Source organism: Diplotaxodon limnothrissa, linkage group LG13 (assembly GCF_057381915.1).
Source record: "Diplotaxodon limnothrissa isolate DT_005_m linkage group LG13, D_limnothrissa_male_GT1.1, whole genome shotgun sequence".
In the NCBI taxonomy this organism is placed as follows: domain Eukaryota; kingdom Metazoa; phylum Chordata; class Actinopteri; order Cichliformes; family Cichlidae; genus Diplotaxodon; species Diplotaxodon limnothrissa.
The window spans coordinates 13,294,561-13,320,284 of NC_140608.1; the positions used below are offsets into that span (position 1 = coordinate 13,294,561).

Consider the following 25,724-nt stretch of genomic DNA (forward strand, 5'->3'; position numbering starts at 1 on the left):
GGTTCGAAAGACATTGGAGACAAACATCAGTCGGTTTAGTTTAAAGTAGACTGAAATTTCTTTGGCAGAACTGCTCAATTAAAACACGACAACAACAATCACCAACATCCATCCAAACATAGCCTCGCTAAATTATTTCTCTTTTTAAAGCTCACAGTTCTGGAAATATTTAAATTCAGTTACATATTATTACTTCAGCCATGATTAAAGGGGTTACTGAATTTGACTACAACATTTTTGGGCCTAACCATTCACTGTGGCTCAGGAGGATGAGCAGGTCATCTACTAATTGGAAGGTTGGTGGTTCAGTCCCTAACTGCTCCAGTCTGCAGTGTGAACCCCGACTAGCTCACAGGGCGTTCATCTGTGTGTGAATTTTTGATAGAAAGCACTTAGATTCTTAGATGAATGAGAAAAAGAGCTGGGAAGACTCAAGTAGAGCAAAAAAGCACTGTATAAGAACCAGTCCATTTACCATGTACAATGGCAGTTTATTGGAAACACCAATGACTTTGATCTCAGTGCCAGTACACAGACTTTTCGGCCTCTTCACTAAGCTTTACTGACAACCAGCCAGGTGCTTTTTGCATTATCTTGTCATGGAAGACAAATTATTGTAATGGCCAGCAAGTGTGCTTTGTACTAGAGTGAATATTATTATTATTCAAGTGAATCTTTCATTTTAATTTGACCTGTTGTGTGGCTACTTCAAAAGCAGCACATTATATCGCCGTGTTTGTTTGGATTCAATTAATTGAAAGTGTAGCAACCAAACATTGTTACTAATTTCCCTACAATTGTTGGCAAATTAAGTCATTTGTGGAGCAAAACTAACAGGAAAATTACACATAACCTCACCATAATAGGACCAGTATGCGCAGTGCAAAGCAAAGCCAATCAGATATTTCAACATAATTACAGAACTGGTGCCAACTTCCCTACAAGACATATGAGATGTGACAGTCCAATTTTCACACTGACTGCTGCTACAATGTAAGAAGGCCAAACTTATTATGCTCCTCTGTTGAAATCTAAAACATCCCCAACCCAACCCTGGCTGACGCCTCAGCTGTCTCGACTGAGGCTAAACACAGCCTTCACATCTGTCTACCTCATCGTCGTGTCCGACGCATCTGTCACGGTCCTTGATTGACAGCGAAGCGCTGGCTTCGCATTCCAACTAGCCCGCTGCTCATCTACGCATTGCTCGGTTTCGGCTCCATATGGGCCAATCTCCTTACGGTATCGCTCAGGATTGTTCACGTTCTCGTGACACATCTGTAAGGATGTCACGACGGGTTTCAGATCATTTTTATGACAGTACGAGACAGCACAAGGATGACAAAAACGGCTGAGAGGAGTATCATTGCACGAAAGAAAGCGCAGCCGTATTTTAAAAACAACAGTGTTGTGTTTACATAGCACAGATCTGAGCGGCTCAACCTCCCCCCCCCCCCCCCCTCCCCTCCTTTCACCCCCCGGGGGGCTGCTTGAACTGTTAAAGTAACAATGTCACACTCCAAAAATGTTGCACTCCGTGACCGCTGCTGCTCACATTAAGTAGGAGAGTGTAGAGCCGAGGCTTACACGAGCCACTGAATGAGCAGCCTCCCCAGGACAGAGGTTGTCTCAGAGAATGAAAACTGCACAGCAAATCAAACCATAACTATTAGGCCAGAAATGATCCACTTCACCTCGGGTTAGGAGGAGAGAGACACAGAGAAAGATGGAGCGAGGCTTGCAGAGGAGCAGACTGCCTTTTACAGGCTGTCTTTTGAAGTGATAAGCATGAAGTCAAAATCCCATCGCTCCCAGCCGGCCCACACTCCAACCTTCGCTTTTTCTGCATTTCCATCTCCCACGGCTGGCATCTGAAACACATTTCGCCGTTCCCCATCCTCTTCTATGTTTTTTTTCTTTCTGCATTTTTCCAGCAGCTCTCCGTTTACTCAAACCTCCTTTCAATCACTTCTCCCGTCCCACTCCGCCCTATCAATATTTGTCTGGTCAGCTCTCTGCCTGTGCAAAGACAAGTGCAAGCAAATATTTTGTGGGAAAAAGCAGCATTTCCACCTGAAATGATTACACGCTTTCTTCCTGATGACATGCTTTGGCTTTTAAAGCATCTCTCCTTGGCTTGTTCCATCATAAGCTTGCCTTTAATTGCAGACCTGACCTCAGGAGTGTTACACAGTGACATCACAAAATGACTTTTAGTGTGGTTTGCAGTCAATCGGTGAGCAATAATCCTTACTTTATGCTTAAATGCACTTGTTTTCCAGATTTCAGGTATGTAAAATTTTATAATGGATTTATGTGAAACTCCAGGGAGAAGCAGTGATAAATTTTTTATAAAAACACCATTTATATTCTTTGCATTCAGCATTCCTGCTGTTTGTTCACCAGTTATTTACCTCTCCCGGGTGATTGGCAGCTGGCTTTACCTTTTTTTTGGAACTCAGTGTATTTTGAGTGGTCAACAGGAGCAATCCAGCAGATCCCCATCCATCAGCTAATAACACACCATTGTCCTTGCTGTACTGAGATCTCTTTGTACATGACGGCGCATGGGCTTCAAATTTCACTTTTGTAGTTGGGCTTTGTGCAAGTCACATAGCACAGATGACCAAAGATAATATTTCCAGGACGAGCTCAACAGGTTTTTTGCCAATCCAAGAGGAAAAAACATTTAGCCGTGCCCAGATCAGCTCACTTCCTGGATACACCGTGCACAGCCTGAAATGCAGCAGAATCTGTTCGATGGTTTCTGACAAATCCAACAACAACAACAAAACCCCCGTTAAAAACAAGCAAACAAAAATGAAAAGTCGCACACTCAAGACTTTTGCCGTCTCGTAATTTAGTCATATTGCAAGACATTGCTGCATAACAAAACTGCAGATTTTCTCTTTACTTCTGGGTGTCTGTGGTTGCGCGAGAAGCATATAAATGACTGAATAATATAAATAAACAACAAGCTGTGGCTTCAGTGGGTACTGCCTGTTAGTTTGGGCTCTGCACAGACACCTCACCTTACAAATATCACTGATGTCCTGTAGATGCGGCAGAGCCTTTTATTCTTTGGCTGTACACATCCCATATGAGTTTCCCCCATTACATTACTTACCATTGCCCCTCCTCATCAAAGCTGACTGTCAGTTTGCTTGTTGAACATCACTCACTCACATAAGGATCCCTGTACTGCTGCTGCCAGGGACTAGCAGTCAACAAAGAAGTAAGCAGTGATTGCCTAAAGTACACAAGTCTTTACAAAAACTTTCCCGCACATTACTGTTCCAGTGCATGTGCAGCAGCAGAGCTTTTATGTGTCATTTAAGAGCGCCAACTATAAATTGGATAAAAGCAGCTTAGAGAAAGTTCAACGCGATGCAAGATAAAAAGACAAAACCAAAGAGTTTCAGGTAGCAGCTCGCCAATGTCCTTGCCAGGTTGTTTCTATGGTGATGACATATTCTCTTCCCCCATGTTTGTCTTGTCTCTGTACCCTGAGATTTTCGTGTTTCACATACAGCACCATTGTAATCTATTAGCGAGCCTGAGGGAGGCCACGGCCCTGAAAGAGATAGGATGGAAGGAGAGGAAAGAAATGCGTTCGTTCATGCAAGGATTGAAAAGACGCCACCTGATTGCTGTCAGCCCTGGCAGCGTGACCCCAGGCGAGGGAGCAGCCACCTGGCCTGTGCGGAAGGTGCCGTGAGTTGAAATAAACGCATCAACCACAGTGACAGAGGACTGACAGCAACTATCCACAGCTCCTGCTCTTACAAATAGGCTTCACCTCGATTTCACGGGAAAGACATTCTTTCTGGTTTTGGCTGCTCTTCAGATCGGCAACAGGGGACACTAGTATAGAGGGTGGATGTATCGGGTGCGCTGCCTGAATACTCATTGAAGTAAGTGGGAAAGCACGGCGCTCTCCTAGCACACACGGCTTTTGACAGCTCCGACAGAAGCAGAGCTGAGGCATGTCTGTGGCAAACGGCAAACTATTTCTCCACGTTCTGCCCGTGCTGCTTCACTCCTGCTGATACTACTCTTATTCAGTCTTTGCTCCGTTTCTACGGCAACGACAGGCTCTCGCTTCCTTCACGCTGTTTACAACAGACCAAAATTGTGCTCTTTTTCACCTTATCTCTTTATACTCTCACCTGGCCCCTCTCACCGTGATTGCGCGGCGCACTCTACCTTTACTAATTTCTCCTCTCGGTAGATGGAGGTGAATGTTAATGTGAGGCCGCAGTCCTCTGCACTCTGCAGTACTCACTGAAAACCTCATCTGGACACCGGGTGCTAGTGCATTCATGCAGCAGCACCATCCAAAGGCTAAGGAGAGAGAAGAGGAGCACTGTGCACACAATTTCATGGGATCAAGAGTAGCATACGACCCGTGCTACATGTCATTACGTCTCGCACTGCCCGTTATCTTCATCGGTTACTCTCTTGTCTTGAAGTAGTCTAGCGGCGCACAAGCATATTCGCTTCACAGGGTCAAAGAATAACATTCGTCTCAAACTATACATAATTTACATAAAATCGTCTACAAGTAAAACACTTGTAGACAGAGTTCCTCTCTCGAAACAAGCCGTGTGACATGTTGAGATATTTTGTGCTTGGCTGCTGAAAATGAAAGAAAATGTGCTGTTGAGACTTCTAAGCAACAAACATCTGGTTTCCACTCCACCTAAGGGAAGTGTTTGCGGATGTTTTCTCCCTCGCTTTTTTGTAGCATAATAGCACAGCCCCCTGCAGTAAAACATAATAGGGAAACTCAGCAGATGATTTAAATGCCCATGGTGAAAAAGCCTGACAAACTTCCACTCATCTGTTCATCATGAGACTCAAAGATATGGTTTTCTTTGGAAATTATATGGCAACGTAACATAAATGACTTCACAGATTTATAAAATGTAACAAACAGGTTCTATTGAGTTGTTTTTCTATCCTACTCGTGTTATGTGAAACTAGAATGAGAGCACCTTAGTTGCCCAGCCCTAAACTCAATATGTTAAAATGCGCTATATGTTTGTGCTGTTGTGGGTTTTAAAAATATTTCATCAGCCTAAAAAGAGACTGTACCAGCTTCCTCTAAAACGACTTTCTTACCTCACAGCTGGTCCAACATATGGTAAAGCTTAAAGCTACTTGATGTTCAGTATGGCTAAGCTTTCAGTCCAAACTACTATAGATACAAATGATTGCTGTCACATGTTGTGCTAGATAATATTCTAGAGAAACCAGGCTTGCAAGGCTCCTTGCTGCCGTTAGCGTCCTGGATAGTGAGTCCGACTTCACCCACCCACCACAACACCCCTGAACATCAATAAATTTACACATTACACAACTGTACTGTGTCCACTTGCAGGAGCCTGTGCAGGATTTAGTGGCAACTTGCGTGAGGCTGCTGCTACCACCAGCTGAAGTCATCCAGCAGCACCCCTCCCATTCTTATGTTGTTGAAGAATATGCAGTTTTCTGTCACGCCACTATAAAAAACCTCGCATTTTAAAAACCTGGTGGAGCGGGCCAGCTTCTATGATGGGGACAGAATCCTTATGGAGATATAAAGGGTTCATTCAAAGCCAATAAGAACACAATGATTTTAGTTATAGGTGATTGTTTCACTAATACACAGTGAGTCGTTAAAAGGGGGAGAAATCTGCTTCCAATGTAACTTAAAAAAAATTAAATAAACTACAAACTTCTTTCATATAAACGCGCTGAGCAAAAGCACAGAACCTGGATAGACTTGTTACTCTCCGAGCTCCGTCGGGCATGTCAGAAAAAGGAAACAAACCTGTGATTTTGCTTCAGTAATCGGTACAGACTTAATATAGTCTTTGTTTTCTTCCTCCGCGCCTTTTCAATTCACTTTTAATGAAAACAGCTGTGAACCACCACCCTGCATGTTGCAGTACAAAAGTAGCTGTTGTTCTATTAAGTTACAGCCTGCACAGATTTCAGATGCACTGTTTGCCGACATGCTGCAATGTGCTTATTTTCTGAAATGACTCCCAGTCAACTGTGGATGATATCATTAAATTAAAAGGTGTCTAAATCCGGCTCTCGAACTGACTCCAAACATACCAATTAGAGTCTCCAGTCTTTGGATGGCTCTCGTGTCTAAAGTATAAACAACCATATTTAAGCGGTCTTATTTTGTTCCATCCTCAAACTTGTCATCAAAGTGACCATTGAATGTGCCATTTAAGGCTCTCAGTAAAGTGGAGACAAACAAAGTCCTGTCAGTCTGCAGGCACAGTGTACCAGTATTAAACATGTTAAAGGGCGTAACTCTGGTTTCTGCAACTTTGGAGACACTTTAATGGTTATGAGCATCAGTCCTATTAATAAAATGACATTATATTAAATTTAAGTGTAACAAAATGGAGACAAAATAAATCACTCAGGGGAAACGACTGTCTGCTTCAGCTCAGCTATGAGGGATTATTACATATACACTAGATTCAGATGGCGATGCCCAATGAGAGGACAAGTTACTCCATTCATACTAAAGTGCACATAAATGTCTGTATCATATTTAATGTCAATCCACCCAATGGTCAGCAATTTCACTCAAAAACAAAGGCAATGACCTCATGGTTGGGGTAAAAAAAACAGTTCTTTCTCCAATAACAGATGCTTTTCATGACATACACAGACAAAAAAAACAAATACACTGGCAGGTGGCTGACGGAGGTGGTGAACCTGTGGGTCAGGCTCCCCTGGAGTGCTGCTACCGCAAGCGTGGAGCGGTGTGGATGAGAAAAATAAAGAGCTTTCGATGGGGAAAAATAGATCAGTGATGCCCTTTAGCTGAGCTTTAATTCAAATAAAAATTAAATAAAATTATATTGCACTGGAAGTGAACTGCATTATGTGTACACTATGGCTAAATATAGTTCATAACTGTGGCTCCCTAGACAACAACAGGAAAGAGTTCACAGTGTGGTCATGGATAAAACCTTGAGATGATTGAAAAAGAGATGGAAGGAGACAGGACGCAGAGGGGAAGTGTTGAGAAGTACAGATGAAGGCATTTAGGGACTCGGGTACTGAAAGAAAATGAAGCCTTGGTAGTACGAGTCTATTGTGCATTCGTGCCTACGGGAGTTCATGAAATAAACCTCCCCTCTGACGGACCGACCACTGGGAATCCGATTACCATCTTACCAAGAAAAGAAAGTATTTCTGCCCACTATATCTTTCTTTCTGCTCACAAGAGACTTATTATACACCTGTGTGTCCACCACATTGTGACAGAACTGAGAGTCCTGTGAGACTTTCATTACACACCTGGGGTACGACGCCCCACATGAATAGCATACATCAGGAAGCGATTGCGTGCCAGACGTCACGCTGCAGCGATAGAAACATCTGCAGTGTCTCCCAAAGAAGATGAATTTGTTTACTGTGGGAGAGCTCAGAGAGCTTCCACCATTGATCTGGCTGGCGGTGTTGGCTGAGTGTTTGGGGGCTGTTCGAGTCAGGAGAGTCAAGTCAGCATGTCACAGACAATTAACGGCGTCCTCAGACAACCCCACGGAGAGGCTTTCCAGGGAACACAGGAGCAACAGAAGGGCCCGGATGGGAAACAGAGCACAGGCCGAGGAGGCAGCAGCATCTCAAAGGGGGAAGGGGGACCAGCGGATTGAGCCTTTCATGTGGTGATTTCATGACTCCCTCCTGGAAATAATTTTATCTGTGTTTTGTTTTTTTATTCATCTTTGTCTGTCTCTGCTTATCTGCTGGCTCTTCAGTTGTGCTGCTCTGCACTGCAAACCACAGTCATTTCTTCAACAGAGATATTGAAAAATCTAAGGGGGGGGGGGGGGGAAGCACCTTTGTATCAAGGTGCAAAAATTAAATTGGTTCCCTAAAATTTATTCCAGCAAAGTGTCTAATTTGCAGCTGAGAGTTTTTTCCCCTCCCCTTCGGACTAGGTGGATTTTCTGTCCCTGCGGTGAGTGACGGGCTGAACAAATTTCCACAGGTGACTAGGTTAATAGCTATACATCTGTCCACTTAGGATAGAGAACATCCCACAGAATATGCAAATTACGATATCATGAAATTATGTTGTTCCTAAGAGGACTCCCAGTGTAAGTGCAGCTTAATGTATACATACATTTACTGACTGATTGCCCCTTTTTTGTAGCAAAGTGTTAATTTCGAGCTTTGAAACCGTGCCTATATGGGGTGTGTGAGAGACTACGGGTGGTGGAAGGCAATGAGGCATGGGATAATTAGAAGAGATTGTGTCCCCTTAACCACTTTTTCCTCTAATAGCTGCCCTTCTGAAACGCTCACCCTAACACCGGAGACAAAGAAAAATCTCTTCTGTTTTAGTGGTGCATATTATGCCATGTCTACTAGCACACACAGCAGCTCGGGGGACTGTAATTATTTCCTGCCATTTCTCTTGAAGTCTATTTTCTTCTGCTACGGGTCGGCTGTATAAAACTTAATATAGCACAGACTGTTGAGGCTACCAAAAGAGAGCAAAATCACCCAGGAGCCATCATAGGGGCTAATGAAATTAAATCTTTAACAAGGTGAAGCAAAGTCCTTTCTCACAGCAGTCAAGGCCCTCAAAGGCGCTGCCGTCATGTCGACTCTTCCACATTTAATTACGTTTTTTAACACTTCGGCCTCAAGTGGCTCCGTGCAGCCGGGGGCCTTTGGGAGACCCCTGCAAGACCTGCACAGACTGGAGAGAACAACAACACCAGCTGCCGCCGCGTGTACCTGCATCCGGAGCGCACGTCCTCAAAAGCGCTTCTAGTAAGACCGAATCAAATATAGAGAGAAGAGCTTTACAGAAAACTGCAAATACAGCGTGGATAGGAAATCCTCCAAGTTTGTCCTGAAAAGTCTTTATTTTTTAATATAAAAGTGCTAAATGACAAAGTTAATTACAGCCTTATGGGTGTAACACTTCCTAGTCTTACTCACACCTTTCAGTTTCCATCAGTCACATTTTGTATGAGGCTAAAGGTAGGATGCAGAGTTTCTTGAATTCCTCCAGCGTTATATGTAAAGTAGGTTAGTTTGCTGACACATAACATTCATACCTTTATGAAAACTGCTGCCAGAATAGAGAGAATGCCATTTGCCTGTGTGTTATCTTCTCTCCCCAGATCCTGCTTTATGCACAGGCAAGGGCACCAGTTTGGCCTCAGAACATCTACACCAGGATGATGTGCGCAAGTAAGATAGGCAAGCAGAGAAATGATGTGCACACGTTTGTATTTGTGTTACATATGCAGAGTGTAGGTGCACATGGTTGGTTAGAGATACATCAAAGATAAAACACAATTACGGTAAATTACATTAATTTTAAAAATGTGCCTTTGCCCTTGAAATGCTCATTTAAGCAGTCACACTCTCCTACTTGACCAAAGCTGTGTCCAACTAGATGTGACCGCATCGGCTTTACTCCTAACAGTCGAGTCACACAACATGTAAACATTTCCTTTTCCTGATAATGCAGCATTTCACGCCGAGTTTTCCCAGCCCAAAGGCTTTACGGGCAAATATCATGGTATTTCCATTTGTAAGCCCCGGGGCACGGCAATCTGGAGGGGACTGATTTGGACAGTCGGATCTACCAAATGTTTGGAATATGTTTCTCTGCCTCTGGGTTGAAAAACACATTTTCACCGCAAATGGAGGAAGCACCACAAACCAAAAGTAGGGTTATAATGAAAAGCAGACAGTGTCTGTATTGGACACTTTGTTTCACTTCAGCTCTTTGTAGGTTTGCTTTTCGCGGTGGCTGACTGATGGACTAACAATAGTGCAAGAAGAGTAGCCACAGACTCGTATACGGGTTCTGCACAAGACCAGCATACATGCATTAAAAAGCCATTATGTGTTCATCAGCAGATGGACAGATGTCTGTCTATTTGCTCTGCTCTTTTTGAAAATGTAAGCATTACATTTGACCCGCATCTATCTGACTGTTGATATAAGCATCTTGACACTAACATTTTCGCTCTAGAGGCAAGCCCCAAACAAACTGGCAGATGGCAGAAATCTACACCACTTGTAGATAATTTTCCTTAGAGTGAAATGATTTAAATCCCCTGCCAGACTGAAACACACCCTCAACCTTTTTTTCCCTTGAAGCCTTTAAAGAAGCCTTTAAAGAAGCCTTTAGATCGTGCCACGATAGCAGCCCCCCCCCCCACACACACACACACACACACACTTCATTAGCAAAGAGATATACAGAAACTCAGTTTTAGATATTTAAATAAGACAAGTTGCTCCTATCATTCTCTGTGGCATCAAATCTGCACATGAAAGTGTGATAAATGTAGGGATGTGCTTCATTTTTGTCATGCTAGTGATCTTTTTTCTTTATTTAAAATACTGTGGAACACATCCAAAATAATGTATGAACCAGCGGACAAATGGCATTAAACCTGAGGAACAAAACCAATTTCTGCTACAGCAACAACAACAACAACTGCTTCATTATGACAGCAAAGACAGACACATTAAATGGTCCCAGTCTATCCCGGAGGCTTTGTTCAAATTCAAATTCAAATTTTATTTGTCACACACACACACAACCATACACAGTATGACATGGGGGTGAAATGCTTGTAGCTGTACAATGCCCGACCATTAAATGACAGAAGAAAAGTTTTACAATATTTACAATTTACTACAAAAATTTACAAATTAACTTAGGAATTTACAGTAAAGAATGTGCAAATAGCAGAAGAGATTATAAAGATAAGGATTATAAATTATAGGAATTATAGGATTATAGGAAATGTGTGGTGGTGCGTGTGGTGACGTGTGTGAGAATCCAGTCTTATAGCGACGTGTTTGGGAGAGTCCAGTCCTACACCTGGTTCAGGGCCCGAATAGCCTGGGGGAAGAAGCTCCTCCTCATTCTCTCTGTTTTGGCCTTAAGGGAGCGGAAGCGCTTCCCAGACCTCAACAGTGAGAAGAGTCCATTGTTGGGATGGGAGAGGTCCATCATAATCTTCCTAGCTTTGGACTTGCACCGCTTGGTGTAGATGGACAGCAGGTCAGGGAGCTCTGATTGAATGATGCGTTCTGCCGAGCGCACCACCCTTTGCAGATCTCGTCTGTCCTGCTTGGTGCTGTTCCCAAACCAGGTGCAGATGTTTGACGTCTGAGTGTTAAGTTTTTGCCGCGGTGGTCAGTGTTTGATCTTGGTCTACAAAGCCCGACAAGGCTCCATCAGTGCCCAGGAGCGCCACGGCGGCAGCTGTTATCAAACCGCCAAACATCAGAGGAGAAACAGTCCCCTCTGTCCTTGACTCCGGCACACACTTATTGAAGGAAAAAGCCTCCAGCGCTCTCTGTGCTTTCATAAAAAATAAATGCGGCATCAAAAAGGGCAGGTATCGGGTATCACAGTGTTCGGTGTATGCACAGTCACAGAAGCCACTGAATATAATACTAGTGTTATTGAGATCCCATATGTCTGCATTATTATCAAGTATGACAATTAGAGACACAGCTGCACCTCCTGAGGCTTTCCTTCTCTGTTCATGCGGCATGATGTTGTGATTTACTATACAATATAAACAGGCAGCAAGTCACCCTGCAGATGGAGCCACGATAATTAGCAAGCAAACACAGATAGCTAAGTATACATTCCCCACATCACAAATAGCCGAGTCGGTTTGCTTTTCTCCATCCTTACCTGGCAACATATTCCAGAGCTTTACTTTATTGTCATCTCATGAATAATCCATTTGCTGCGGAGCTTATCAAAAACCCCAGACTCAAACAAATCTGACCGTTTTTTTTGCAAAGGCTGAGAACTTTCTTTCACCCACCCCTCCAAGTAATAAAACTTCCGTAAGTCGTTTGATGCTCTTATTAAAATATTTTTAAACCTCAAATTATCTTCCCAAACATGAATTCTCAAGTGAAGGACTCGAGCGCGTAGACAAAGCGCCCGCGAGCACACCGCCAAAGAGAATTTCGAAGAAGACGAGCTTGAGCGGAGCTGGAGGAACGAGGCCGAAGAGGGGCCAGCAACAGTTACTAGATGTGTTGCTCTCCGAAGGAGCAGCTGACTAACTCTGAATCCTAAGCAGAGGAAAGTTGTGCGTTTTCTTTTTCCTCGAGGCACTAAAAGACCAGTTGTGTTGTCTGAGAGGGCCAGATGGGTCTGCGCTCTGTGACTAAAGTCTGGGCACACGCACACACCTCCAGGACCCTCAAGCTCATCAGCATTCACAGTAAACGCTTGCTGTTTCCCCCCTTTTCTCTTGTCCTACACTCATTTTCTCCTTTTTCCTCTCTGCTGATGGCTCCATGGGGAGGACTGGAATCGTTACTGTTTATCCAGTTATTCCTCAAGGAGGTAAAAAAAGGAAAAAAAAAGAAAAGAAAGAAAGACAAGGAAGCTCAGCCAGCAGGACACAGACACTCAGAGACTGATAGAGAGAAACAGAGTGAGAGGCTAAGCAGACAAAGCTTGGACCTTTACACTGTTAGCAAACATTGCGGTAGGGAAACCAAACACCGCCACCCAGACAGCATAAAGCTTAAGGTTTCACTTTTATTCCCAACAGACTGAAGCAACCTTCCTACAACTGCTCTCAGATTTAAACCCTTCAATCCTGTTTCACATGGATCCTGCAAAAAAGGTTTCCAAGCTCCAAAACACGTTTCCTGCCTAAACAACAGGATGATGTCAAATAGTCTCAGTTAATTTCAGTTCACTTTCACTTCTGCAATGACTCTTAAGTTTCATAACCAATACAGACCGGACGCATCACTGGATCAGTCAGTAATATGTGTGTGCATGCAGGGAAAAAAATACAGGAAACCTGTTGGGAACACCTGCGCTGCTGCAGTTGGTGAAGCTCTAAAAGAGGGTGAGGAGAAAGAGAGGGTCACCCACATATCGTCGTAGCGCCTCGCTTTGTTCTCGTGCTGAGAGCACTTCAGTGTGCTGTTTGATAAATGCTGAAGTACGCGGAGAGAAAGTAGCAGAAGAAAGATAAAGTCCGTGCAAGACTGAATGTGGCCACAGCTGTACTGCTGGTTTTCTTTTTTATTACTGATAAACACGATGAAAAGCCTAATTTAAAAAGAACCCCGATGCTTCAAAAAGCACAAAGACTAATATTTAGTCAGAACCTTAAAATCAGGCAGACACTAATCGTCGTCTCTGAAGCTCATATTTTCACAAATCTTTGCGTTTTCAGATTAGAAATCTGTGGTTAAAATCTCCTTGACTATTAAAAATTCAGATTAAAAGCAGCAAAATATAAAAAGATAAAAGTGTTCAGAGTTGGTGATTCGACTCAATTATTTTGCAAAAAAACCAAACGGCGAACAATTCGCAAACACAAAGAATAAAGAATAAATCCTGCATGTGCTGCAGCACCTTAAACTGCAAAACCGGATGGCCTAAAGGTGGTTTCAGGCACAAATGGAAAAAAGCAGCCCGCGCTTTGACATCAGATGACAAATCTCAGTTCAACCCACAGGCAGCAGAAATAATTTGTTTGTGAGGGAAATGTAATGAAGAATTTACGTTTCTGTGCTTAGATTGCCGCCCCGCCATTAAAAAAAAAATTAACTTTCTGATTGTTCTCTGACAGGACACCTGGGATAACGTTCTCTACTTCCCACCTTCGCACATTTTATCTTCCGCTCTCGTCACACAGAATTAAAACCGTTTTGCTTTTGTCTGGGCTCAAGCTGACATTTCTACCAATCTTCCTCCGAGGCATTTCACTAAGTTGTTTTACAACATTTCCACCCTGTCGAGCCCAGTTTGAAGCAATGACGCAGTAAAAATGGGGGGGAAAAGGAAAAGAGGTTAGAATAATTACGTTTTAAGCCATCTGGAGAATTTTCTTCCTGTGGGTGTTTGAGTGACAGTAAATACAGTATAACTTAAAGTGGCATTAAACAGAAACACTCGACTCAGGCTTTGGGAACGACTACAAAACAAAAGCTGCAACAATATAACCGAGGCTTTGTTTGCTCTGGGAAAATGTGAGGGAACTATTTTTTTCCCCCACAGTGTAAAAAAATAAAAAGCAGACTTTTTGAAGAGATGTGTGGCTCTCAGAGGCTGAGGAGTAATGAACCTACGAAACAGCACTGCACATTAAGACGTTTATGACGACAGTGCCGATGCTGAGGTTTGGTGATATTTAACAAAGTTTTGAGAAAATGGTTTGAGTCATAAAAATTTAAGGGCTAGGCTTGGGTTTGTAACAAGGGGGGGAGATGTGACTGTCAACGGGAAACTGAAAACAAACAGCACCGTTACTTCCTCTATCACTCCAGACTGACTCATAACTCCTAACAGCCACTTTAGAGTTTTGTCTCCTGATCATAAAAAAGGAAAGTTTGGCTTTCTGGTGAAACAAGTCATTCCCCCCCCCACCCACTTACAGGCCTTGTTAGGGACTTGTCCAGATTTTGGGCAGCAAATATCAAAGGTGTGTTGAATTAGATCTTTCTGCATTCGTCCAGGGAACAAAAACTACAGATAACAACCGTCCCATATCTGTCAGCTGTGTCCCTGCCCCTCATATTTATGACCCGGTTTATCCCATAAACTCTTCACATACCTGCTTGTCCTTGTCTTTAGCTTTCCCGCTGCCCGACACCCGCGACGAGGTGACATCACGGGGGATGACAGACATTTGGTGCAGTGGCATGTTCATCCCAGCAGAGCCAACCGGGGGGGACGCTCACACACACACTTCCTGTCCCGCTGCCAGAGCAAAGGGCATGTTGGTTTGAACTACGAGACCTTGCCAGCACCGCCCCTGCGGAGGACACACATTACATCAAAATTAAACATGAGCATCGTTTTCTGTCGGAGCAGCTGGAGAGATGAAATGCAAATGTGGAGTAAGAAGCAAGAAATGACAGCCCTGAAGTGGTACAGCTGCATTTTAAACACTCAAGTGTGTTTTCACCTGGTTTGCTCATTACTCGATTGACTTCTTTAGGGATTCTTCAGGGTTTTTTTTAAGTCTAAGTTGATTAAATTCAAATGCTGACGAGTGTGAGTCTTCGCATTAGAGAGCCAACCTCTAGAGTCTGGCTATTCATGTGTAAATATACCTAGCTCTTTTTATTTATGGTAATGTGGCTTCAGTTACATATGATGTAAGGGAAGAAGGAAGGAAAAAAAGGATACAACAGATATCTGCATATGAATGTGCAGCATTTGCTGGCAGATATTTGACACGGGAGGCTCTCTGTTGGTTTAGTTTAGTTAAAGTAGTCGTTTATGATAGTTTTGTATTTTCTAATTAGCTTTTTTCCCATTTTACTTTGACTTTTGCATGTTTCAGTTTAGTTTAGTCAACTGTAAGAATCTTGGTTGTAGGCACCAATCACATTTGAGCACTGCTGAGTTGCAAGCAGATAAAAGGCCCGTGTGGAGACCCTATTGTTAGCTGAGACCTGAGAAAACCTAAAATACTAAGTGCTGATGATGTGTTGATCATAAAATTTAGACTTGGGTTTTGTTTTGTAGATTTATGCTGCATTTATGTGCAAAACTGAGTATGCATAAGTGTATTCTTAGTGATTATTATGAGGCATCTGTGTATTTTAAAGACATCTATGTTGCTGTATTTGGTGTTTTATTATCAAACTTATTTTACTAGTTTACGATTTTAAATCAGAACAAAACGAAAGCATTCCCCATAATCACCTCTGCCCTTCTGACCCGGAGTACAGTGTTAAAGGACCTTCAGACTTTCCTCAAATCCCAAAAGCACAGTCAGCTACGACTTTCCAAAAGAGAGCCGTCTCTGAACAGCACGAGCGCCGAGTGAGATATATTACCACAGGGGTGATTTCCAAAGTGTAAACCATATCACTGCGGGGGCGTGCATGAATTCACTTTTGTTTTTCCAGAAACCTGGATTCAGACTTTCTGCAGCAGTGACTGGTGGCGAGTCGGTTTCTCTTTCAATCTGATTGAGTCAGAGTCATGAAAGCAGCAGCGGCAGCAGCGTGGGACTGTCCTGTGGAGTTACACAAGAGGTTTTACACATGGGTCGTATTAACTTCAGTTAATGCAGCCATCTGTACTCCCACTGACAGCAATTAAGCTGTAGCTCCTTCTCACCACTAGGCTGTATATGTGACTGTGTGTGTGTTTGCACGCAGCCCAGCCTGCCAAACAAACCCTCAAGCTCCACAGTATGAAAATGACTGGATTAAGACACCAAAAAGCAAGCGGGACAGATGGGAGGTCAGTAAAATGGCAGTAATCAGAAACCAGTGCAGGAGGGGGAAAAGCGGGGAGGTTGGTGGCGGCACTCATTCAGGGCTTCGGACTGAGAATGCCACACAGTCTCACTGAGGAGACGATCAGACCATCGCAGCCAGAGCTGTCACTTCAGCTCATCACCGCACCGTATCTGATAAGTACTCAACAAGATGGAGAGGTGATTACGCACCATCAGCAGACGCATCAGCTTCTTGTGCAACACAGCTGGCAGTCTCAGCTTGATGTCAGTACACAGTGTGGGGGAGGGCGGTGTAATAAAGAGGCAGCAGAAAGCACCTCGGCACCCAAAAACAAACAAAAAAAACAAAAACCTACTCTTAAGTGAACGAACAAACAAACTGCAGGCTTGTCTCAGACCCAGTGGGAGAATCAGGGATGCAGTAGAGAGTGCAGAAGTATCACAAACCAGGATGAACACCCTAATGCACAATCGGTCCAGAGTGTAGCCACTCTTTGCCTTTAGACTGTTATAACATCATAGATGAATATCACACAGCACTGATATGGCAATAAAGTGTGCATCATGTCTGCTTTCCTCTTGCTATAACACAGCATTTTGATTTAAACATGCAGGCAGTAATGGTTAATACACCAAATTACCAGAAAATAGCAATGCACACTAATTCAACATGCAGAGAATACATGCATATTCATTGCTTCTTCTCCCCTCTTATGTAGGCGGTTTATATCGAAGATGATCATCTTGCACCATATTTAGAATCTCAGAATCACTGATGCCGTCATTACTGTGGGAAACGTGCTGCGACAGTATTATGAGATACTCCTTCTTTCTCCACACGTAATCACTTGTGTAATTGTTTATCCTTGCAGATGCTCTAGAAAAAATACATAAATACATTGATTTTTATAAGCAGAGGCACTGAAAACAATAACTGTATCAGTGGAAACCTCCTTTCGTTTAAAACATCCAAGGCTGTTCCTAATGATCAGTGCAACTGTTTGCAAATTATGCACATTACTAAACGCTTAAATAATACAGCCTTAAATTTGTTTACAGCTTCATAATGGTGCATAATAAACTGTTTATTTTTAACATTTCTGTTGGGTTAAATATACATTTTGGCCCGTCTGTTTTTGAAATCAGTGAAGTAACAACAAATGCAGATATTTCACCAATGGCACAAAGAGGCCCTGAGCGATTAGGCGATTACACTCTCATGATTATTAGGACCTGAACCCAGCTGAATACTTAGCTAACTCTTTGAGGTCCACACCAAGAAAAAAGCAATGGAAACATTTTTTGTTTGCATTTCTTATTGACTTGGGTGAGTAATAACCACAATCACTTTTGTTTTTCAATAGACCCTGTAGTTTTTAAAATATTGATCTCTACCAAATGGTTGAGCTGTCACTTCATGGTAAAAGTATGAAATGCAAATACAAGTACAGTAGATAATACAGTCGAAAAAAAATCAAATAAAGGGCCAAATTATAATCAAATTAATGACAAAAACTATTCAGGGCATTGGATACAGTTTATTTCTAGTAGCATACCAGTGATCATTGCTGGTTTTCATTCCATCACAGGAAACTATTATATCAAACAACAAAATACATATTTTTTTAATCTGCAAATGAGAAAAATATTCATATTCAGGCCACGTCTGATTGAATGCTACTGTGCAAAATCATTTTTCGTTTAAAAAAATAAAATAAAATAAAAACAGTGGAAATCAAGCACATCTGGTTGTGGTTTTGGTCGTGGGGGTCTTAGGGTGTAGCATTTATTCTGTGGTCTTGGAGAGCTGAATCATGGTTGTCCAACTCTAGATGCTGGCTTGTTAACTTGGTTCAGACACAACCAGGTGGAATCCTTTTGAGAGCCATCGGTTTCTGGTCCAGTAGGGCACAGTCCCTCTTGTAGACCAGGTATTCAAGTCAAGGATGTATCCGAACAGTGGAATATGCCATCTCCTTAACTTGTAACTTATAACTTGTCTTATACAGGTGTAATATAATATCAGAAAGCTTAATTCCTCCCATATGCTAATTATATACAGGATGAGTGATTGGCATGGAATGGTGATCTTTGCATTGGACTCTTTGCTCCACCGTTTGACCGATGAAAGAGGCATGAACCCACAGGCATTGTTTAGGTTGACACATTTGGTGTCAAACGATTTTATTGCAATCAGAGCTTCATCAGACCTGTAATCAAAGGCTCCATGGCCCTTCTTCATCAGGTCTTTGTCTGCCATCAGGGAAGCTCCACCAGTGCAGTTTGGTCATACAGTACCAATGCCCCTGACACCCAAGGAGGTGTGCAAGTTCTGGCCCAAGCTGAAACTTGTGAAGAGCTGAGGTTCTTTTATGGGTTTGCATACTGTTTTTTACAACTTTGGCCCCTTAGCGGTAGCTTCTGTTCCTTTTCACTGAGGGGAGCATTGAAGAATGTAGATCCCCCTTGATACAGCAGCAAGTCGTGGATGATGCCAGATGAACTTGGCCGAACAATTTAAAACCCCACTCATCTGGTGGAGAGTGCCAGCCCTGTTGGCTTCATATGAAACCATGACCTCAAACACACTGTGGTTGAAGGTGGATGGTATCATGCCACAGGACCATGTGATTTTTAGCCATATAATTGTTTAGCATCCATATAGTACTTGTTAAACATGAAATTATAATTTTAACAACTTAGTAATATTCATTTACCAGTAATTTGATTAAAAGGTAATCAATTGTGATATTTGTGATTTCCACGTGTTATTCTTGATTTTTACAATATTTACTAATATTAACTCAGAAAGTTACAAAAATTACTTACTGAGGAAATTGTTTCAGCATATTCTTAACACTTAATGTGATTTATCAACAGCAATGGATAAACAAAATGGGTCTAGTGGTCTGATTTTATGGCAAATAATCAATTTTAAAAACATTTAGGTTATGCTAGCATTAGCACCAAAGTGACAAATCAACAGTTTGGTTGACCACTTTAAATTATTAAACATTTAATTCACTTTTTTAATGTTGTCACGTGACATAAATCTGTTTAGTAAGTCCTCTAACACTATCATATATCAAAAAATTATATCTTCCTACCTTAGTTTAATCAAAAACACTCAAAATATGTTGGATGGTTTTTTGTTTCTGACTTCCTGTTTGGGAGAGGGATAAGAAGAGCTAATAGTTTACATTCACAGTGCCTTCTGGTGGATTTTTTTGGGCATTACGGATGTAAACCAATTGGTAGAAAAGACTCAATAAGGTAGGTCTAGTTCAGTGAAAGCCTCAGTTAGATATAGGGCCTGAAAATGTGCTCTACCAATTGGTTGAGCAGAACGCTAAAGGGCTAGTCTGGGTTTGCTTTAGACAGCAGCCCGCCCACTCTCACCATCATCAATACACAACAGCAGAGTTTCAAAAACTTTGAGAAACTATGCCAAGGAACGCTGAAGCTCTTCTGTAAGTTTGTCCCAGTTTTTCCTTTTATGTAACATCCATCTCTACACAACCCTGCAGAGGTTGCTCATTGTGGTGCGTTTATACAGTAGCAAGGTCAACTCAATACCACAACGGGGGAGGGGAGGGGAGTGGGGTGCAGAGAAGAAACGGTGCCATACAAAGATGTTCATCTTTGTCGCGAACTGCTGATTCACATACCACTGAAAATAAAAGAGTCTGTTTTGTTGTGAAACACAAAAGCGCAGCCGAGTCTCCCAGAAGAAGAAGAAAACAAAACAAAGCGCATTTATATTCGACAATTCAGTGCACCATTTACCAAGCTATTGCAGAAAGCCGTGTGTCCTTAACCATATTTAGATGTCAGGGTGGTTTTTCGGCCGCCGAGTCTACGTGGACGTAATTTGTTCAACTGATGGCATTTTTTTACAGAGCTGCTACGCTACCGCAGTTGTTAAATGTTAAAGGTTTTATTAACCAAACTTCAGCTCTTGAGTCCTTTCCCTTCCCTCACCATCAATCTTGATTACATTAAAGACAACGGACTCGGATGCAAAAACAGTAAATAATTTATTCCCTAGTGTGAGCGAAGAATCAAAGGTCACTTTGATGGGCACAAAGCCCTTAGAGTCATATTGCACCTGTGTGCATGAGGCTAATGAGTTGCAGTAAATGAGTGTGGGTCAGGGACCGAGTAAAGCCCATAGAGAATTATCACAGGGAAGAATCATTAAAGCTCACGCTGTAGCTCATCCACGAAGGTTTGCCTTAATTTAAAAAAAGCCATTTTGTGAACTATGATGTGAAGTAAACAAGAAGGAGGAATGAGATAAATCAGGATGGTCCGTGTCACTCGCTCAAATGTTTCCGAGGCGCAGTCCGATGACCCAACACCAATGTTCGCCGCTGTCTCCACAACACATAGTGCTGCTGCACCAGCGAGCTCATTACTATACATCCCAAAAATAACAACTGCAGTAAGCCCAACAGCACTCTTTGCTTTTAATTGGCATTGTGTTTCAAACCTAAGGTCTTTGTTGGACAGAGAGGTTGCACTAATGGGGTGAGAGATGTGTTGGAAAGACAGCTGGGAAAACACGTTTGCGATATAACAATGTCTAAACATTCAGTTCAGAGCTCTAAGTGTGAATATTTTAGGATTAATAAAGCTAAACTGATTCTGTCAATCAAGCTGTCATAAAGTCCTTTGGATGTGATGTCACATCATGCCATTTCCTGTTGTGTGTGTGTGTGTGTGTGTGTGTGTGTGTCCCCTCCAGGCTGGCTACTAGTCAAAGAGTTCACTGTAACACCATTAAAATGCTAGCAACTTTCCAACCAATCTCAGACCTCCTATGGTTTCAATTCAAAGTTAACCTGTTGCTATGGCAGCAGCCTCAAGGGTCAGCTTAATCTCTAAGGGGGACAATAGTTTCTTATAATGCACTTCTAAATGGTTACATAATGTCAGTAAAAAAAATTTCAAAACACATTTCTGTGTGAGGGCAGTTTTCAAGCAAACACCAGCCATTCATAAAACCAATATGTAGGAAAAACAGAGTGCATTTAAATTTGATTTTAGAAGGCTTTAATCCCACAGCCTGTAACCAGACAGAGGGGATTCGTGAGTTTCACATGGCTGCTGGTAGGTAGAATAACAGTAGCAGTGCCTGCACTGAATCCAGACATGCTTACAAAACTATGGGACAAATCTGACTACTGTATGGACATATGCTGTGTGCCATGGTACAAAACAATAAAATAAAAAATACTGCATCCATGACGTCAGTGGCTGATGCTGATCTATTGAGTTCCTTTAATTAATTAATTTTCTTTCACTGGCAAAAATGCAGAAAAACTAGAAAAAAACATCTCTTCTTTGAGGCCTGTATTCAAATTTTCAAAATCTAGCCTGTGATGAAAGAATTGAGGCATAGTGCCACACACAGAGTGTAAAAGTCCAAGTAGGGTGGTTTAATAACAGAAGACCTCAAATCCTCTGTGAAAGCTCGGTGCATTAAAACTGAACCTGATGAGTAAGAGGCACTGTGACGACTAGTGAATCATCACGTCCTACTTTGTAGTGTATCTAATAATGCCTGATTGTGACCATATTTTACAAAACAATAATCATATTTTACTGAGACTTACTTTAAGCTGCTGTCACATATCAAAGGAGCAGGTCATTTTCTCATAATTTTCTGTACCAATTATTTGAACAGGAAGTCATTGTGGTGTTACGGGCAAGCAATCTTTAGCATGTCTGTTTTGGAGGAACTTTATTTTCCATGTAATCACTTCTACTCTTAATATTCTTTCAGATTATGAAGGAAAACAAAACAAACTTCAAACAAAGTTCACTCTTAAATTTCAGAGGGAATTTAAAAAGAGTAAAATTCAGGATATTCTGTTTTTGCATGTGTCACAACACATCTTGATATTTCCGAGATGGCAAAACTGCCCCCCCGGTAGATAAGACTCCTGGCCACAGATGATCCACCCAGAGACAAAGCCATCAAAATATTAGCTCCTATTACCCAATGAAGTCTATTGATTTGAAAAACAACTCAGCCCTTCTCACCATCTCTGGCCCTCTCTGCTCCTGAGCCAGGTAAATCACAGCCCTGCTCTCCGTTCTGCTCAGATGAGCTCTGCTGTTACTCCGTTTGCCAAGGGGCTCCTCTGTGTCCCTGCTGTCAGATCAGACCCGAGATATGGTCGAGAGCGCGTTCTTCAGTTCTGATGTGCAACCAGGCAGAAAAACTCAGCTGTGTATCAATCAATCCAAACATCACTGTAGTATAGCTATAGTCTATATTTAAAGAGGTGTCTTCCCAAAGGATTAGTGGGTTAGGGCAGATACCAACAGAGCATATCAGATAGATACAGAGTCTGAAAGATGTTGGACGTGGAAGAATTTCAGCCATATGTTGCATCCTAATGAAGAGACTGTTCTGCATTTTAATGAGTGATAAAATGCTCAAATGTGACTGTAGTAGCCACAGTAAGCTCCCAACTGCATGGTGTGTCTCATTAAGATGCTCCATACAGCTCTCAGAATTATTATTTTTTTGTCTCATAGAAATGTATTCAGTGTTCATTTGGCAGGTACAGTATGACGCTTGGAAATGCAATTTCTCCCTCTGGGGGATGTGCGACTGTCACTGAATTCTTTCACGAGAGGAAAGGAAAAAAAAGGGAAAGGCTACAAATATGGTTGCATGTTGTACTGGTGGCTCCACTAAAAGATACAAGTCAGGGGAGAGAAGGCGGGCACAATTTTACCATGGCGCAGATGCTATAGCTGTGTTGGCAGCGACAACTAGACTTGATGCTCTGCCAGAAATCAGAGACTCTCCAGTCTCTGCTCAGATTAACAGAGCATCAGTTAGACCTGATGGACTCTTCTGATAAGGCCTCGTACACTTGCACAAATAGGCACTGCTGTTTTTCATAGCTTTGAATAAAATGTTAAACAAATTTAGCTGTCAAACTTAAACTGTTGGATAATTTAACAGCCACAGACAGCACACACACACACAAAAACACAAACACACAAGGATGTGCCGCACCGAGCTCCAAGACTGCTGATTACTTTTTCATAAAGTACTGGGAATAAATTACCATAATGTTTGTAGCCTATTGTCATTTCAGCTGTAGCTGCATCATTTGCACAACCGTGGCTTATATTTCACTCTCTTTTCTGACTACCAAATTGCTATTTATCCTAAAAGCAAGATTAATAATATAGATGTTTTTGATTAAAGTTCATTGTATCCCTAATGTCTGTTAGCTGTCCCGTTTTATTATATGCAAATGAGTCCCAGTTTGGAGGTGATTAATTGTGTAGGAGGAGGAACGAGCTCTTTTGACATCTGGGATAAGCAGGCATGTTGACTAGAAAAATGCACGAGTTAGTGCCTTCCTTGTTTAATGCATCTATAAACACAAAAAAACTTCACCCACATTTAGTAAAATGACCTTGACTCTCTTCTTGTGACGGGAAGGCGCGACTCATGCGATGCCAGAGCAGATAGACCGAGAGAAGCAAAAATTACGACATAAATAGAAGCGTGCATACTCATAAAGACCTTCTGAAACTCCCCCTCAGCTTAATGATTAAATGCAGGACAGAGGATGTGTTAATTCACAGTATACATTTTTTTTCTCTCACCACCATTACCAGAATAGATGCAGTGCTCTCTGCCCTGAGTACAGGGAAATTCTGTTTCAAGTGAAACTGGGATGAAATGACTCATCCTGCAGCAAAATTCATATTTTTACATAAAAATCTTATTTTACACACCGATGATAATTATAGTAGTCTTCAGTTACCCCTCATTTCTCTAGATTTCTAGGGAAATGGGAAATGCGCTGGTGTATTTACAGGTAAATAACTTACATTGAAATACAATATATGACTCCAGAGAGCTAGAAAGTCAGTATTTTACATGACCTTCAAACATAGCCTGAACTGTCTTGTAATTTCTTCAAGTAGTCTTCTGAATTAATTCTCCAGGCTTCTTAAAGAACATTTAAATCTCTTTTTTGGAAGTTTGCTGCTTTTTGTTTATTTTCTGCTAAATTGATGCTGAGATTCTAGCTCTGGGGCCCGATCCAAGACTGACAGTGTCCCATTTTGTGTTTTTTTTCCATCCAGGTATGCTTTTATTGCATTAGTAGTGCATTTGGGATCATTGTCATGCTGAAAAATGAAACCATTGGCAATCAGATGATTCCCAGATAGTATTTCATGGTGGATCAAAATCAAATTTTTAGAATTCCACCAAACCACAGATCCCTGTTGTGCCCCTTTTCCTGAACTCCTCTGTACATATTGATGATGATTTCAACAAAAGTCTCAAATTTGGATTCACCACTCCACAAGATCCATTTTTAGCCAAGCTCTTGTATAATTCCACATACCTCAGCTTTTTTCTCCCAGTTTCCTGTGTTTGTTTGTTTTGTTCCTGTTTCTTAAGGACATGACTTTCAGTGTAAATGTGTTTTTGTGGCAGACTGCTAGAAACAACACTATTTAAAGTTGGTTCTTTCCAATTATGTGTAGATACAACACTGACTCATCCCTTGGGTTGGGGTGCCCTTTTCATGCCTGAATGATTTATTTAAAAAAAAAAAACAACAACAACAAAAAAACTTTTCCCTGAAAATGTTTTCTCTGCAAATGGGCTAAAAATGAATGAAAAAGCAGCCAATGTCCAAAGAAAACCTTTGAAAGCCGGGAAAGCTATTGCTCAAGACCACTTTACACAATTACAAGCAAGTGTGGCTCCTCGGAAGCAAAATATGAAGAAATTAGTTACTCAATACTTAGCACTATAATTTCCACAGAACCCCGTATTTTTTTCTATTGCGCATTTCTTGTATAGCTACTTGCGCCACCTGTTGTGTTATTAACTTTTGTGTCATTGAAAAGGCCATTCAGGGCGGAGCACGGCACCTTAGCTAAGGCTATTTCCTCATGGTTTACACTTATCCTTTATGAAAACTCCGGAATTAGGTGACGCTTCTTTGTGTCATAACTTCTGAAAAGCACATTTGTTTTTCCCCAGGACTACACAGAGAACCTCTTGGGATCTAGCATTGCTTTCAAAGACTCAGACTAAAGTTTAATAAGCTGCGGCAGCTCGTTAGGCGTCAGGCACTTTGAGGACTTGGAGGATGGTTCCTCCCACTCCTTCAGAGCAATTGTTCACAGCAACTTCCTGAGGTGTTGGTGTCACAATGAGTCTGCCGGGCAACCAGCAGAAATTTGTGGGAATTTTTTTTTTTATGTCATGCTAATAGTTGTACAAGGATCAAAGCATAAGGAACAAGTTTAAAAAAAGAGAAGACACTGCATACCATAATAATTAGTATGACGGGCTGACAGGTGACAGGATTTCTTCTTTTTTTTGGTTTGTTTGTTTTATTATTTACACAGACAGACAGGCTAGCTATTTCTAGCACTAACCACTGAGAGCTGTTTCAATCTCTTTAC

At 41.9% G+C, this 25,724-nt stretch overlaps 1 protein-coding gene across 3 annotated transcripts in view; it reads right to left on the reverse strand.

Moving 5' to 3' along the window:
• marchf8 (membrane-associated ring finger (C3HC4) 8) overlaps nt 1–25,724 on the reverse strand; it is a 94,167-nt gene that overhangs the window by 50,236 nt on the left and 18,207 nt on the right. For all 3 annotated transcript variants that reach the window (XM_085369891.1, XM_085369893.1, XM_085369892.1), the window contains exon 2: nt 14,613–14,813. In XM_085369891.1, coding sequence (XP_085226017.1) covers nt 14,613–14,708 — 96 coding nt within the window. In that variant the 5' untranslated portion in view covers nt 14,709–14,813. The remainder of the gene's footprint in view (nt 1–14,612; nt 14,814–25,724) is intronic.